The sequence below is a fragment of the Podarcis melisellensis genome, assembly GCF_964234715.1.
Source record: "Podarcis melisellensis genome assembly, chromosome: 2".
Lineage (NCBI taxonomy): Eukaryota > Metazoa > Chordata > Lepidosauria > Squamata > Lacertidae > Podarcis > Podarcis melisellensis.
Genome location: NC_138529.1, coordinates 80,032,444 through 80,047,712, shown reverse-complemented (window position 1 = coordinate 80,047,712; position 15,269 = coordinate 80,032,444). Strand labels below are relative to the sequence as shown.

Below are 15,269 nucleotides of genomic sequence, written 5' to 3'. Positions count from 1 at the left end.
TGGCCCAGTCCTCTGTTAGGAGTGCTCATGCTGATATTTTAAAGACCTTTTTTGGTTTATCTGGCACTGTGTGTGTGTGTGTGTGTGTGTGTGTGTGTGTGTGTAAATTTCACGTTCTGAGATTTTGTAAATTTTGAGCATCACATCAGTCTCTACACAGAAAAGGACAGCTGTGAAAAAGGACACCACACAGTACTTGCAGACATTATTACAGCAAGGAAGCTTGAGGGCTAACCACACATATTGCAAGCAAGGCACAGACATGTAAAAAACAATATAGCCCAATGGTTGTTTTTCTTAGGTGAAGTAGCTTCAGGAGCAGGATCTGGAGTAGAGAACTAATACAGAGGCAAGGGTACTTGAAATGCTGAATGAGGTCATCCACTGGTTTGAGCAAAATTTGTTTTGTTTATTAAACCATTTACATACCCCACATACTCCCTTTCATTTTAAAAGCACCAAAGCAGGGAAATGTGTGGATGGCACCCAACTCCACTACTTATTTCCATCAGCCACAGGTGGAGCAGTGGGAGTGCAAGGTCAGTGCCAGGATGCAGCAAAGGTCGGGAGGAGAGCCAGCAAACTGAAGCTCAATCCATACAAGGCAGAGGCAATGCAAGTGGGTGGTTCACCTGCCAGGTAAGTGGTGTTCAACCTGTTCCAGAGGGGGTTTCACTCTTGCTAAAGAGAACTTCAGGCCCAGAGGCTAAACACAGCCCTCTAGGCCTCTTTTTCTGCCCCATGGGCCTCTTCCCCAGGTCACAGCCCCTCCCCAGCCACATTCCCCTCTCCCCAGGACACACCACTCACCAGCCTTGCTTCACACCCTCCTTGAGTGTTTTTGCCTGGCTGGAATGTATCCTTGAACTCTGATAATGACTTTTGCTTGCCTGGATGGAAGATAGAGAGGGGTGTGTGAGAGTGTAAGTAGAAACTAGTCTGGTGCTCAAAATAAACACCTGTTGTTATGCCCACTTTTGCCTCTAGCCCTGCTGCCCACCATAGGCATGTGACCCTTAGGAGTTTTCTCCAGCCCTGGACTACATATTCAGGTTGATAGCCTGGGGGTGCACATTGATCCATCTTTGTCATTGGGGAGACAAACTGCCTGGATTGCCATTGGGTCTGCTTGAGTTAGTATGCCTGGTACAGCCTTACCTGGGAAGGAATAGCCTAGTTTCAGTCACCTATGTACTAGTAATCCCCTACTTGGTTTATTGTACTGTGCTGTAAGTGGGGAAACTGATAGACGTCCAGAAACATTTATCAGTTCAAAATACAACTGTGAGATTGATAACTGGGGAGGGGGAAATATGAGTAAATCACTTCATCATCTTCACTGGCATGCAGTCCATTTCCAAACCCAGCTTGAAGTGTAAGGATCATTTCTTCACATCTGTATCTATCTGGACCGTAAGATCCTCAGAGGTCCTTATCCGAGTTTCCCACCTGGTGGGTTTAGCAGATTGCTACAAGTGAAAGGGTCTTTTCAGTGGTGACATGCCGGCTGTTGAATACGCTCCCTAGAGCTCCCTAGAGTACCTTTTCCATGCTAGACAAAGACTGTCTGATTTTTTATGCTGTATTACTTTTTCTTGTTATTTGGGTTTTTTCCTACCATTAATTAAATTTAACTTTTGTAATCTCTTTTAGGTTGCCTGGACATCTAGAGCTGCCAATAAATACAGTAAGTAAATAAGTAAGATGGACAGTAAACTGTAAACTGAGAGTAAAAGTGACAGTTTGGAGCAGAAAAGCAGTGAGAAAAAGAACTAAGTGCTCCCATAACCGCTTTCCCCTAGAAAAAAGTCAGTGCCTGCTTTGTTACACTTATGCAGGTAGCATGCCATTTCATCCTTCATTGAAATGTGTGAGCCATTCTCTGCAGAACATCACAATTTAGGATACTACAGCAGTGGGTCTAAATAGCCAATCTTTTAGTCATTTCTTAGTGATATAATAGCTTAATAATAACTCCACAGGTTCAACTGCCTCTTGTCACCATTTTGTCCCCACACAGGCTGATGAATTTTCTCAACCTCTTTCATCAGTGTTATGTAAAGTGTGAGGCACATGGTGTACAATTAATATTTAAATAAACTAACATTAAAGGGAAGGGACTGTCAAATTACTATAGTGAGGTAGACTATTTTCTTAAAGACTCGCCTAATACTGGCTCTTTTGTTTGTGGCTAACTAAAACATTGAAGTACGCCTTTGTTTTCACAGCTGGCAAGCTTTCAGTTGTAATTGACTGTTGAGGGAGAGGCATGGCCGAATCCCTTAAAATTTGGCAAGCCAAACCTTTGGAAAATGTTACTTGTGCATCTGAAGACCTTGGTAACAATTTGCCCCTTCTCCTACAGACTGCTAGGGAGATAGTTGAAAACTTTCATACACTATTCTGTCGCGGTTTTGGGGTCTTGACTGTTTTAATGTATTTAAAATGGGCTGCCGCTCTGCCTCATTAAGCCCACGCTCCCTCAAGGTATGGCCTACTTATGTAAGGGAGAAACATGCTGTGGTAGGAGCGGGAGCTGGTGGTGGTCTCCTTCAGTGTGTGAAATTCCACTGTGATCCAGTTCCAGAGAAAGGATTTCACTATCCACAATCAAGTCGGCTGGAAATCTTTCAAACACCCTCCATCTCTGCTGTGTGCTTCCAAGGAGAAAATCACCACGAGGAAAATTGATTCTAGGGGCAATGACCTCTATGACAGCTACACGGTTTGGCTTACCCATCCATGCAAGAATTAGACTGCAGTGCAGTCCTTCTGAGACTCCGCAGAGAGGCACTGCCAGGTCTCAGTCCTCTCTTGCTGATATTACCTTTCATTCTCCCACCCCACAAAAAAAAAGAACCCAGCAGTGCTTCAGCTAATAAGGATACCCTCCTACTATTCTATAAGTGAAAGAATCTTTTGCTAGTGACGCTGCTGCAGCATCTATAGGGATAGGGTTCAATTAACATGACATGGAGTAGCAGATAAATTCATGTTGCTCTTGACACTCTAAGCAAAGGTTTATGGAGATGTTAATGAAACCGACAATAAAAGGTTCTGCTGACTTACACTAATTCCTTTTTTCTTTTTAGCTTTGGAATAAATTCCCGAGATTTATGCAGGTACAGAAAGAGGATTATTGGAAGATTTTGTTGAAAGATTTCTACCTTGCCTTTTGACCTCAAGATGGCTCTCTACCATAAAATAACTACAAAAGACAATGACACCGTAACAATCAAGATCAATAAAACAATTAAAGGCATCAAGAGAATCTGGTGAAATCTAATCAAACAGTAGAGCAGAAATCAAACACTAGTTTTGTTGAGACCAAATGTATTGCATCATTAGAATCGGTGGAGTATCTGCTGTCAAATTGCCCTAAACCTTATTGGTTTAACCAGTGAAGCAAAGGAAATGTAGACAATCTAAATGAATAGTGGTTTGTTTCTGCTTTAGTTCCACTCACATGGCTCCTCTATCTAGTTGTTACCAGAGTGGTGTGAGATTGGAAGAAGTCAAAAAGCAACACCGTGTACACCTTTCTGCTAATATATCAAATGCCCAAAATGCATCCCAGAATATTCTAAGGCATGGGTAGTTTATGTGATGTGCCCCATAAGTTGTTGGCATCCAGCTCCTCTCAGCATGGCCAACAGCATCTTCAGGAAACCTCTTTGGCTGCCCCTGCTCTAGGACATTGTCTCATAAGACATTGTATTGGAAACCTTTGACAGGACTACTTCACTCCATCTCAAGATGAAATACTGAAACATTTGCTTAGCAACCTTCTAACATATTTCCAAGTGCTTCCTACAGTCATTAAGTGTTTACACACTAAACTGGCAGGGAGACTTATCTGGGGGCTTTTAGCATGGATAAGGTCAAAAAGGAAGTGATAAAGAAACCATTAGGATAACAAGAGCGTTCTTTCAAAGACCACAAAAATATGGTGCAGAGCCATATATGCTATTTGTTCTTGGCAACCAACAAAATTCTTTATTTTTCCATTTATTGGAGATTGGGCTAGTACATGCCAAATTAGAAGAGAGGAAGGAAGCCACCTCCTCATGGCCCTACTTTCTGAATGGCTGCGGTTAGATCTTTATGAAGCATGGGTAATGTACTGTCTGAAAAGCTAACATACTTTGTTGTTGACGAAACTGTCTTTTAAAAACTTGCTTCAAAGGATTCTTATACGGTGACTAAGACTAAATCCTAGCGCAATATTAGCTGATTAAGACAAGTCTTTAAATTGAGTAATTTCCATCAGATGGGCACAGACAGCGGTTACAGCAATAATCCATGACTAAATGGATGTACTTCAAGTGAATCATTAGAATGTCATGTGCTGCGCACACACGCAAAAGTGGGAAAACTTCAGTACATGAAGCGATGACAGAAGGAATCGTAGCTTCACCAGAGCTTTCGATCACTGCGCAGTGATTAGGCCACGGCCAACCTGACATGTCTGCTTCAGTCCCTGCACATAGCATAAAATGAAGCTCCATTCCTGAGTAATACAGAAAGTAGCTCATTCCTCCAACACAAAATCCACGAGTGGGAAAAGGGCACTGCGGTCCACCTATCTGTGCCCCAAACCCTGTCTACAAACTGAACAGAAGAAAGCTCACATCCTGTTACAGGGTGTTTGGCGTTTTCTCATGGTAATAGAACACAATACAGGAGATGTCATTCACCTTTGCCGTAAGACATTCATTGCTACATTATTTTATTCTACGCTATAGAACTGCTATAGAACTGCTAGATTTCATTTATTTCCAATTTCCCCAGTGTTCAAGGTAGATTAACATAAACATTTATTAAAACAGCACTAGTTTAAAGCAAACAAAATACAAATTATGTTCTGAGGACTAAGAGAAGCAGATCAGGCACACACCTTTTAAATAGCCATCCTAAAAGATGTATCAAAAGGGGAAAGATTTTGCCAGCCTTCCAAAAACTCCAAGAATATTTTGTTAGGGTATGATATCCCACAGAGCTGGAACCTCAACAGAACCTCCCTGACAATCTTGCTTCATAAAAGGAAGCATTAGCCAGATATACTGGGCAGATTCAAACAATTCTTTGCATGTTTATTTAGTCCCACTGACTGTGTTCACACATACATATGCACAGGATTGTAATCTTAATAAGGGTCTCCTGCAGGGAGAGGTGCTCTTAAACCTCAGCACCCAAGCCATGCTTAACTTTGAGAAAAATACAGCACCTTGAATTATTCCTAGGGGCCAGTTCTCTGTATCGCAGAGTAGATTGATAAAGTTTCTGCTTTCTCACTGCAACTAGAAAGAGCTTCTGCCATCTGTACTAGTCTTGCACAGAATGCATTACAGTAGGTATGAAGGGTGGTGACCAAATGAATTTGTTTCCTCTAAAAGCACTTCTAGTTCACTTTACAAGGTTACAAGTTAATTCTGCAGAAATAGTCTGAAAGTACCACCTTCTTGCACCCACCTGTGGGGTAGTGAAATACAGGTTTGTGCATAGATTGTGAGACCATAGAGTTAACTGAATCATACTGGGATGTGCTCCTTTAGCATGCCATAATTGGGATCACAGTTCAGTCTTCCTTCAAACAAAGCGTTAAAAGGAGAACAGAGAGGATTTTACAGGGAGAAAGAACAGCCACCACGGAAGGAGGAAATAAACATATTTTGCAAGGAAAATTAACAAACCTTTGTTGGCACAAGCCATCCACTTGAGGTTATCAGCAAAGGCAGCTTCTCTTCCTATCAAGTAGGTGAATATGCGAACCTGAAAATACAATGCTAAATTAATGTCTCTCTGCTACAGAAGTGTATTTAAAGGAAACACCTTAACCAAACTGATAAATGAGTATTAAACTGGTTATACAACACAGCAACATTAAATACAATCTAATATCATATTCTACCGGAAATGCTCCACTGGTTTCAAGGGAACTTTATTCTGAGGATCAAACTACATGTCACAATGCATAAAGGGTGACTTTGCCTCTGGTTTTTCTTCAATTATACCTCCCCTTCCTGTGAACAAAGAAGAAAATTGTGGTCCCTGCAGAGCTAAGAGGACTGGAAAGAAAAGTTCCCATTGATGTCAATGAATGAGTTTAGGGTATCAGCCAAATAAGATATTTATGCTCCAATCAGGCATTGTTTAACCAAATTATATCTCTGTTTATTTTTGTAATAACACACACACACTATTCGGCATTTTCCACAAACTAAGAGTAAGTGCAAATGAGATCTTTACACTACTGAGGTATAGCCTGAAGTCACATGATAGAGAAGTCTGTTCTATGGTTCAAAATATAGTAGACTGTTCTGGTCTAAAGCTTACATTTAATTACTACACAAATTATTACTACAGATGTGAAACATGAGATGACCTGCTGGCAATGCCTCTGCCTCTCTAACGCGTGATCTTATATATATTAATATGAATCTTCCCACAGTATAGAAGCATGGATACATTCTTTCAAACAAATTTCCTCACCCACACTACCTTGGAAAGAAAAACCTCAGAACAATCCAACACAGTCTTTGTTCATGAGGTGGACAATTAATTTAAAATATCTTGGAACTCCATACCAGACACAGTTATATGAGAAAACCTGACACAGTTAAGGCTGCGAAGGTCACATCACATTTAAGAAAGGCATACTCTCCATATTGCTAGAGACAGCCCTATTTTAGTTGCTGTTGTTAGGTGTCCCTGGTAAATCACTGTCCCTGTTTCTGCACTTTGTGAAGACTTCATGCGCTAAACTCCAGTCAAAAAGGCCTTGTTACAGGCCTTACACTGGGTCAGGGTGGCCACTCACACAGCACCAAAAAAAGAACAGGACATGAATCATTTAAAAGAGAGAGAGAGAGAGATCTTAAAAGAGGGCACAGATTTACAAAAATTATATAAACTAATTTATGTATAAAGGTGCAAAATTAGAAATAATTACTATAATTTTAATAGAAGTACATTTCACCACAGTGCAAAATACTGTGACCAGATGACCTGTGGATTGCTCACTCTGCTGTCCCCCTTCTTATCATTAAACTGGACTTAAACTGGACAGCCCTTCAGATAGAGGACCAGTTCATATGACTGTCCTATGACAGCCCTTCCAATAGAGATTTATCCACTGTGAAGTAGGACACATGGCCACCTTGCTCTTGGTGACCTGAAGAATAACCTCTGGAAAACATTTTAATGCCTGAACAGGTTCGTGTACGCGAAAGTGTCCTTTGAAGAACGCTTGTCCCAAGTCATTTACAGCTTTGACATACTTTGAAATGTATGAGAAACAGGCTGGGAACTACAAGCCAATGTATTCTGTTCTAGCATTAGTCTTTCTTCTACCATGGAACCCAGGCCAGCATACACGTGGTTCCATTTAGGCATTGGCCAGACCCAGATCTCCTCACCTTCCACAAGTTATTGTGGCCTCATATACTTTCAGAACACACCTTAGGTTCGCTCAGTAATCAGCTGCTGTAATTAGCATTGACAGAAACTTCAAAGTCAGCCTCTTTATCTAACACACTGCAATAAGACATATGGGATGTTACCAGTGCTTGGATAACTGAGGCCAGGCCATCTCTTTACAGGAGAAGGATTCAGCATCAATGAAAAACTAAAATGAAACGGTAAAGAAGGATATGAATTCATTCACTGTACTCACACACCACCAGTCAATATAGATTCGGGTCATTCATCCTCCTCTACCAAGTTTATTGTTATCAAACTTGACAACATCCCTACTTCCTCCCCAAACCAGTTTTTGAAATCCAGTTTGAAATGAGAAGGATTGCTTTCATTTATTTATTTTGCATGCCCAGCTCTTTATTTATCCCTCTCTCCACTTTTCCCTGGCCAAAGGTCAAGGTGTTTGGCTATGGAACTCAAGTGCCCAAATGGAACTTTAATAAGAGAAATGGCAAGAGGAACTTCATTTTACACATTCAGCATAAGCCAATAATCTTTGGGCATACCACCAGACACCACCCTCCCCCCCCCCAAAGGAAAGGAAAGGAAAGGAAAAAGCATGGTACATAAATTGTTGTCAATGTTTATCTCTGAGAAGACTGAGCTAAAATATACTCGAAGCAGAGAATGAATCCATCAGATAGATTTATGTCTGATGGTTTCCTTTAATCTACACATAATCAAAAAGCAACAATGTTCTTAATAAAAGGAGAACAGAGAGAAGGATAGACAAATGTGGCAACAGGCCAGAGCAGCATACTTAATTAAATGCAAGTAATCAACTTTCAACAACTGTGTATTGAAGACTGCTACAAGAAAAGGACAGGATTTTATCAAAACAAAAAAAATTCCTTCCAGTAGCACCTTAAAGACCAACTAAGTCAGTTCTTGGTATGAGCTTTCGTGTGCATGCACACTTCTTCAGATCTGAATTTTTTTTGTTTTGACTATGGCAGACCAACACGGCTACCTATCTGTAACAGGATTTTATCAGTTCTATGTGGAGGATGCTAAATCTTATCTTCCCATCTCCAACCACCACTGCAGAATGTAGACAAATACAAGTCCTAATATTTAGTACCTGAGAAAATTTAATACTTTTTATTATTCATTGCTACTGAACTGCAAGGTGCATCATGAATTTGTGAAGTTCATCTTGCATATTGTTTGTGATGCAGCTAGTGACAAGAGTCACAATTCTCCAGTCTTCATGCTGCACCATATTATATATATATATATTTAAAATATACCTTATTTGGAAGCAGTACACTCTCCTTCTGTATCATCACAAAATTTATAGCGTTCACATTGCTGCATCTATTTAAAGTATAAAGCAGCAGCAAGGCCCCACTCTTTTGTAATCCTGGTTTGTTTTTTGCTCTTTGGGTACCTTGCCCTTTCTATATTTGAGTGTGCATTTTTGCCAGACTTCTTCCTATAGAGGCACATGCCAATAGGGCTTTTAACTGTGTTTCATAGTTATCCCCTCTCTCCAGAGTGTTACCTCAAGAAGGGATATTTCAACAACAACAACAATGGGTTACTTCCAACAAAATATAAAAACACAGCAAAACATAAGACATTAAGGAAAGGCCTTCAAGGCCACTAGCCAAACTGACCTGAAGGAGGGGAAATGTTTCCAATTCCAATTTTTGCATAAATATGCATTCATATTTCATTTTGTTTTATCAGAATAGTTACTGCACTGAAAATTCACCTTTAACTGTGAATAGATTATGATGAGGGTGGTGCTGTGGTCTAAACCACAGAGCCTAGGGCTTGCCGATCAGAAGGTCGGCAGTTTGAATCCCCGTGACGGGGTGAGCTCCTGTTGCTCGGTCCCAGCTCCTGCCCACCTAGCAGTTCGAAAGTACGTCAAAGCGCAAGTAGATAAATAGGTACCGCTCTGGCAGGAAGTTAAACGGCGTTTCTGTGCACTGCTCTGGTTCGCCAGAAGCAGCTTAGTCATGCTGGCCGCATGACCCAAAAGCTGTACGCAGGCTCCCTTGGCCAATAAGGCAAGATGAGCACCGCAACCCCAGAGTCGTTCGCGACTGGACCTAAGGTCAGGAGTCCCTTTACCTTTACCTAGATTATGATTATTTAAATGTTTATCGGACTGCTACGGAAAATAAAAACAAGAGTCTTTTGCAGTGTGATCACCACATTTTATGGGAAATGCCTGCTGTACTGATTTTCAGTGAGCATACCACTACATGGAAATAATAGGTAGATTATGTGGGAAATATGCACAAGTGTCACAGTATCTCTAATACAAAGTTAATGAGCAATCAGTCACACATGTTCTCCATTGATTTTTTGTTGAGCCAAAGAAGCAGAGTTGTACTCTTAACCGGATTGTATAAAATTGCCATCTACCCAGGCTGCTCCCCATGTGTTGCACATGACCCGCGTTACACAGATATGGAACTCAGGTGCTTGGGAGAGCAGCCAAAAATGAAATATTTTAATTTTCAGCCTTAAGCCTATGAGGCCTAAACGACCTACTACGCCTCGTAGAGATTATCCTCTGTGGGAGAGGAAGTATGCTTCGGCAGAAACATTAGTTTTCAGTTGTGAGCACTGCTTTATGTAACTTTGAAATATTGGACCACAAGCATATATTGCCTAAAAAGAAAAAGAAAATAACAACAATCCTGGCTTTGTTACAGCTCTGCATTTGCTATGTTTGCAACTTTGATATGGATGCCCTACAACCCCTACTGGCTTGTAGTGCTTTGGTGTTTTGAGAAGTACAAATAATTAACAGTTGTCTTACTTTTTCCACTTAGCATTTTCTCTTGGCCGAGTCATTTTTATTACTGCAGCTTGCCTTGAGTTAGACGACAGATTTATTTACACAGCCTCCTGTCCAAATCCCATCTATGTGGTTTTCCCCCCAGTTAACTTGCTACTCTTACAGGTCTGAAGGGTTCAAAGATTATAAATCACATTTATAAATGAGGTGTCTGGCTCCTACCTTTGGGAATATTTTGTGAGAAGGGAGAACAGCATCTTAGAAATACAAATTATTCATTATTTAAATTTAATCCCACCCTTCATCCAATGAGCTTGGGTTGGTGTACAAGTTGTCATGACCCCAGACCATGACTCTTCAGAGTCCTCTTACAACTGCAGTTCTACAGAAGAGATGCATCCATACCCTAGTATGTCCTGTGTCTATCAACAGGCACCAAAGCTCCCCTGCCCTCCCCAGAGCACTGCTCAAAGACCTCTCTGCTGTAAGACTCTGATGGCTGGCCACAGACTTCCTGGAGAATCATGAGAGATTCCCACAGCTGAGAACCCATTACCTGCTTCTGCAGTCAATGGCTAAAGAAGAAACCATTCCTTTAAATGGCCAGGAGGCAGCACTCAGGGGATGAGTCTTCCAGTCAATGACTTCCTAGGCCCTCTATAAAACTCAGCCAGTTGCTGAGACAACTTGGATGTTTGTTCAGCTGCAGGAGCACTATCCATGGTCCTGAACCCACACCTTGATCTTCTGAAGTGCTGACTGTTGCCTTTAATTGTTGTGCCTTGCCCTGTTGACCTTCCCTTGCTTAGGACATCATCACTCCCCTGTGGTAAATATTTTGCAGATAATGACTGCCCCTGCACACACACATTTGATTTTCATACAAACACTGTGATAGGTTGAAAAATAGTGTTTGAGGATTTGAACTCATGTCTCCCCAGACTAATTCAAGTGTTCTAATAATTCTTTTTTTAAAAAGCAGTCCAGTAAAATGTTCTTGCGTGAGTGATATTTCAGATTAAAATATGACTATTGGTGCTTACAGAGCATATCCCTCTCAAGCTCACATTCAGAATGAGGGTAGTGCTTAATGCCCTCACTCTGAACTGGCTGTGTGAGAAATTATTGTCCCTTTTTGTTGGGATCGCTGTCCAATGAACAGCAAAAGGACAGCAGGGTGGGGCTGCACTAGAGCAGTAGTCAAGAGGGACTGGTAATACTATGTATAATTTATTCAGTATTTATTTATGTGAAATATTTGTAAACTGACTTTCAGGATACAATCTCCCAATGCAGCTTCCAGAAGTATAACAATATATAAAACATAATTAATTTAAAATGAGGGAGAAAAACCACAATAATTAGTGAAGAGGTACCATGAAGGAGAGGAGAAACATTTTGCACATGAATGTATGCAAGTGCTTAATAATATCCCCCCCCCCCGGTCTGGCAAAAAAACAGCAGGTCTGTTTGGACAAGGGTGAGCAATGCTGGCAAGCTGCTTTTGGCTTTGTGAGCGACAAGTTGTGGACACCCACTCTAGAAAGCATGTGATTTTCCTTTGTCAAGCATTCTTCTCTATGTGCTGCTTTTAAAAAATGGAACGAAGCCTTTTGTCCTGCTCCTTCAGATGCAGCAATCCAGGAGTGGGCATTGGCTTGGGGGGTAGCACAATCCTAAGAATATTTACTCAGAAGAACCCCCCCCCTAAATTCTCACTCCCTAAAAAAGCATGCCTAGGATTGCAGCCTCAGTTAAAAGATAATGCTATAGGATACATCCTCCTCCAGCTGACAGTGGAAGGCTCATTATTCCCTGCTGAATGTTTCTGGAGGCCTGAAGTCTCTGTGTGATGCGCAACAGCTGGCCAAATAATAATCTTAACTACTTAAATTTACTAGAGGGAAAGGAGGGGACTTTGGCTTATAGCCGCCAGGGAAACAGAGACCTTTGCCTACAGCTGCAAGCCATTTCCATGGACAGTACTGTCTGAATAGATTTCCTTACTCACTTTTCTCCTAAGAAATGACAGCTGTCTTTATTGCAAATAAAAAACAAAAGAGCCATGTTAGACTTTATTTAGTCAATAGCCAAAAAGACAACCAAGCAGAAGGAGATCTTTGCAAACTCCTTTTAGAGATCCTCAAAGCACTTAAAAACAATTCACGTCTGTAGAGTAGCCCTGAGTACCATGAAAGGGCTCAGCAGACTTTTGATGCACTTGTGCCTTTGAGCACATATTTTGCTGTGTACTTAAGAACATGAGAGCCAGCGTGGTCCAGCAAGCACTGAAAGGAATTGCTAGATCTCCTGCATCTATCTCTGTATCTGTGAGCAAAGATACACCAAAGATAGATACAGCCTATATCGTATAGGTAATTGGCAGATCCTTGGTCCTGTCTCAGTATCCACTCGGATTGGTGTGTCAAAGGAATGGAACTACAGTGGTACCTCGAGTTACATACGCTTCAGGTTACACACTCCACTAACCCAGAAATAGTGCTTCACGTTAAGAACTTTGCTTCAGGATAAGAACAGAAATTGTGCTCTGGCGGCGCGGCAGCAGCAGGAGGCCCCATTAGCTAAAGTGGTGCTTCAGGTTAAGAACAGTTTCAGGTTAAGAACGGACCTCCGGAACGAATTAAGTACTTAACCTGAGATACCACTGTATGGGTGGAATGGTGCAAATCAAAGGCAATTCAGTTGTCAGTGGCTCCAAATGAGTTTCAAAGGACAAAATATCAAGAGCTGCATACTTGAAGGGGGGGGGAATCTTCTCTGTGGGTAGGGAACATTTTAGCTTTCAACCTGGTGGGTGTTTGACTGTCATCTAAAATAAGTGAATGACTACCAACTGGTCTTATATAGGAGCTCTGCAGCTGGGAACAACATCACAGTGCACCCAGAACTTGCCCAGTCTCTGGGATGGTTTCTATTAAGAGGGATTAGTTTGCACCCACCCACCCACCCCACAAATCCATCTAATATACTGGCCCACCCTTCCCACACACCCTGTCTTTCAAACGCATAACCATTTGGCACATGCTTAAACAAAAGGAATTGGCTGCAGTCCATCTCTTTGTCATAGTCTTTACTGTCTGCCCAGTTGGTGGTAGCGAATAGCTGTTGGGGTGCTGTCTGTAAGCGAGCACAGGCCTGCCACCTAAGGCCTGTCGGAGGGAAGTGTCAGTGTCTAGGTTGGGATTTAAATAACTGGGGATACATCTGTGCAATTTTAACTTGTCACTTAGAGCTCCCAGTTCAAAATAATTTGTACGTATCAGCAATGATCTACAGCCTCTAGTCCTGGCCAAGCCCAGCTAAAGAAGGCACATGTCTGATAGCTAAGTCGTTATTGACAAAGGAAGCACTTACAGCAACTTCCATGGTGCTGCAGATGCACATGCACACACACACGCTTCTAGTCACTAGGCACCTGTCCCTCAGATCTGTGCGCTACAGAGCAGTTGCCCCAACGGTGAGACCCTTCCCCCACTTCCAGCTTACATACCCTCCCCTGACGGGCTGCACGCCCATAAGCCGATTCTTCTCCTGTGCTGAAGTTGCCATGGCTCTTCTCACTTTAAGCCCCTCTTGGTTCTAGAAGACAGCAGGGCAGGCAAAGGTGGGTAGTCTACTGACTCACCTCACACCAGAATAGCCTCTTCTTCTACCAAATCCTGCACACTTTCTCGGATGGCCTGACTCTTCCTCCTCCACCTGCCCTGGCTAGTCCCCTCTCCTTGGTCACTCCCTGGGTCCCCTGCCTCCACCCTACACACTTTGGAGCCCTGACAGTCCCTGACACCCATCCTAGATAAAGGGGTTGAATTCAACACAAAGGTAAGGATATCATTCCACCAGCACAAGCATTTCTGCTTTCCTGGCACAGCAATTTCCTTAAGAATTAAAAATTATCTGATAGTCAGTACCCACCCACTGCACTAAAAAAAACACTTTTCTTTCCCCTCAACAATGGTTTCATAACACCTAGAGGAAGAATAAACAAAATAATCAGTGGAGACACATTCCTAGAAGTTTAGTAGAACAGGTAAAGGTAGAAGACAGATCCAGTAGGGAATAATAGAACCAACAAGAACTCCAGGCTGGTCTCACCCAAAATAAACATGTTTTAGAAAACAGTGAACTTACAGTAACAGATGAAGCTACCTTATGGTGACCCAGTTTGCACATAACACTAAGCCAAACTATGACTTAGCATGAATAAGTAAAAATGTGAGCTCCTAGAGCAGAGATCACAGCCAGTTTGGTTCTTTTCTGAGCTCAGTCATAGTTTGACTTAGCCTGGTGCCCAAACTGGGGCTAATGGTTTACCTATCTCCAGACAAACTGCAAGCTCCTGGTATCACACAGCAGTAGAAGAATCAGGAAGGAGCAAAACATGCTTGCTAGTTTGCGCTAAGCCACAGTTGGTTTAGTTTTACACGAAAACAAACCTAATGGGTTACACCACTGGCCTAATCATCTTCTGTCTGCTTGGATCAGTAGAGGTCTCCAAGTAAATCAGGCAGAGACCTTACAAAACCTTCCACCTGGGATCCTTCAATCATATATGCCAGGATTTGAATCAGAAAGCTCCTGCATGCTTAACATAGTTCTACTAAGAGCTATAGTCACTCCACACATTCTCTCAAGTGCAGGCTTGATTTCCCTTGGCCAGCCAGACAAGAACAGCTTTCTGGGATTGAATTTCAGGGAACTTGCAACCTAAGTCAAAAAATGGTGCTTGACAAGCAAACTTCACTTTTCAAGCCAATCCTTCTGACCAGACTGCTTGATTTCTTAAGCAAAACTAGTACAAATACTAAACTTTGCAATGTAGTGAATGTAGCCTGGAAGGAACTGCCTTATTTTTTCATATACAGTTACACAGCATTGAGTATAGATTTGTTGGCCTCCAAGATTCCCAAAATAGTTCTTCAGTACCCACAACAGCAATGTGGAAAAGCATTATCATGCATATTCAACTTGAGCACCCTCAAGAGATGAGGAAGCAAGAAAAAGAATAAGG

At 41.8% G+C, this 15,269-nt stretch overlaps 1 protein-coding gene across 3 annotated transcripts in view; it reads right to left on the bottom strand.

The window, feature by feature from the left end:
- CACNA2D3 (calcium voltage-gated channel auxiliary subunit alpha2delta 3) overlaps window positions 1–15,269 on the bottom strand; it is a 514,138-nt gene that overhangs the window by 190,691 nt on the left and 308,178 nt on the right. For all 3 annotated transcript variants that reach the window (XM_081898304.1, XM_081898305.1, XM_081898306.1), the window contains exon 12: window positions 5,694–5,772. In XM_081898304.1, the coding sequence (XP_081754430.1) occupies window positions 5,694–5,772 (79 nt within the window). The remainder of the gene's footprint in view (window positions 1–5,693; window positions 5,773–15,269) is intronic.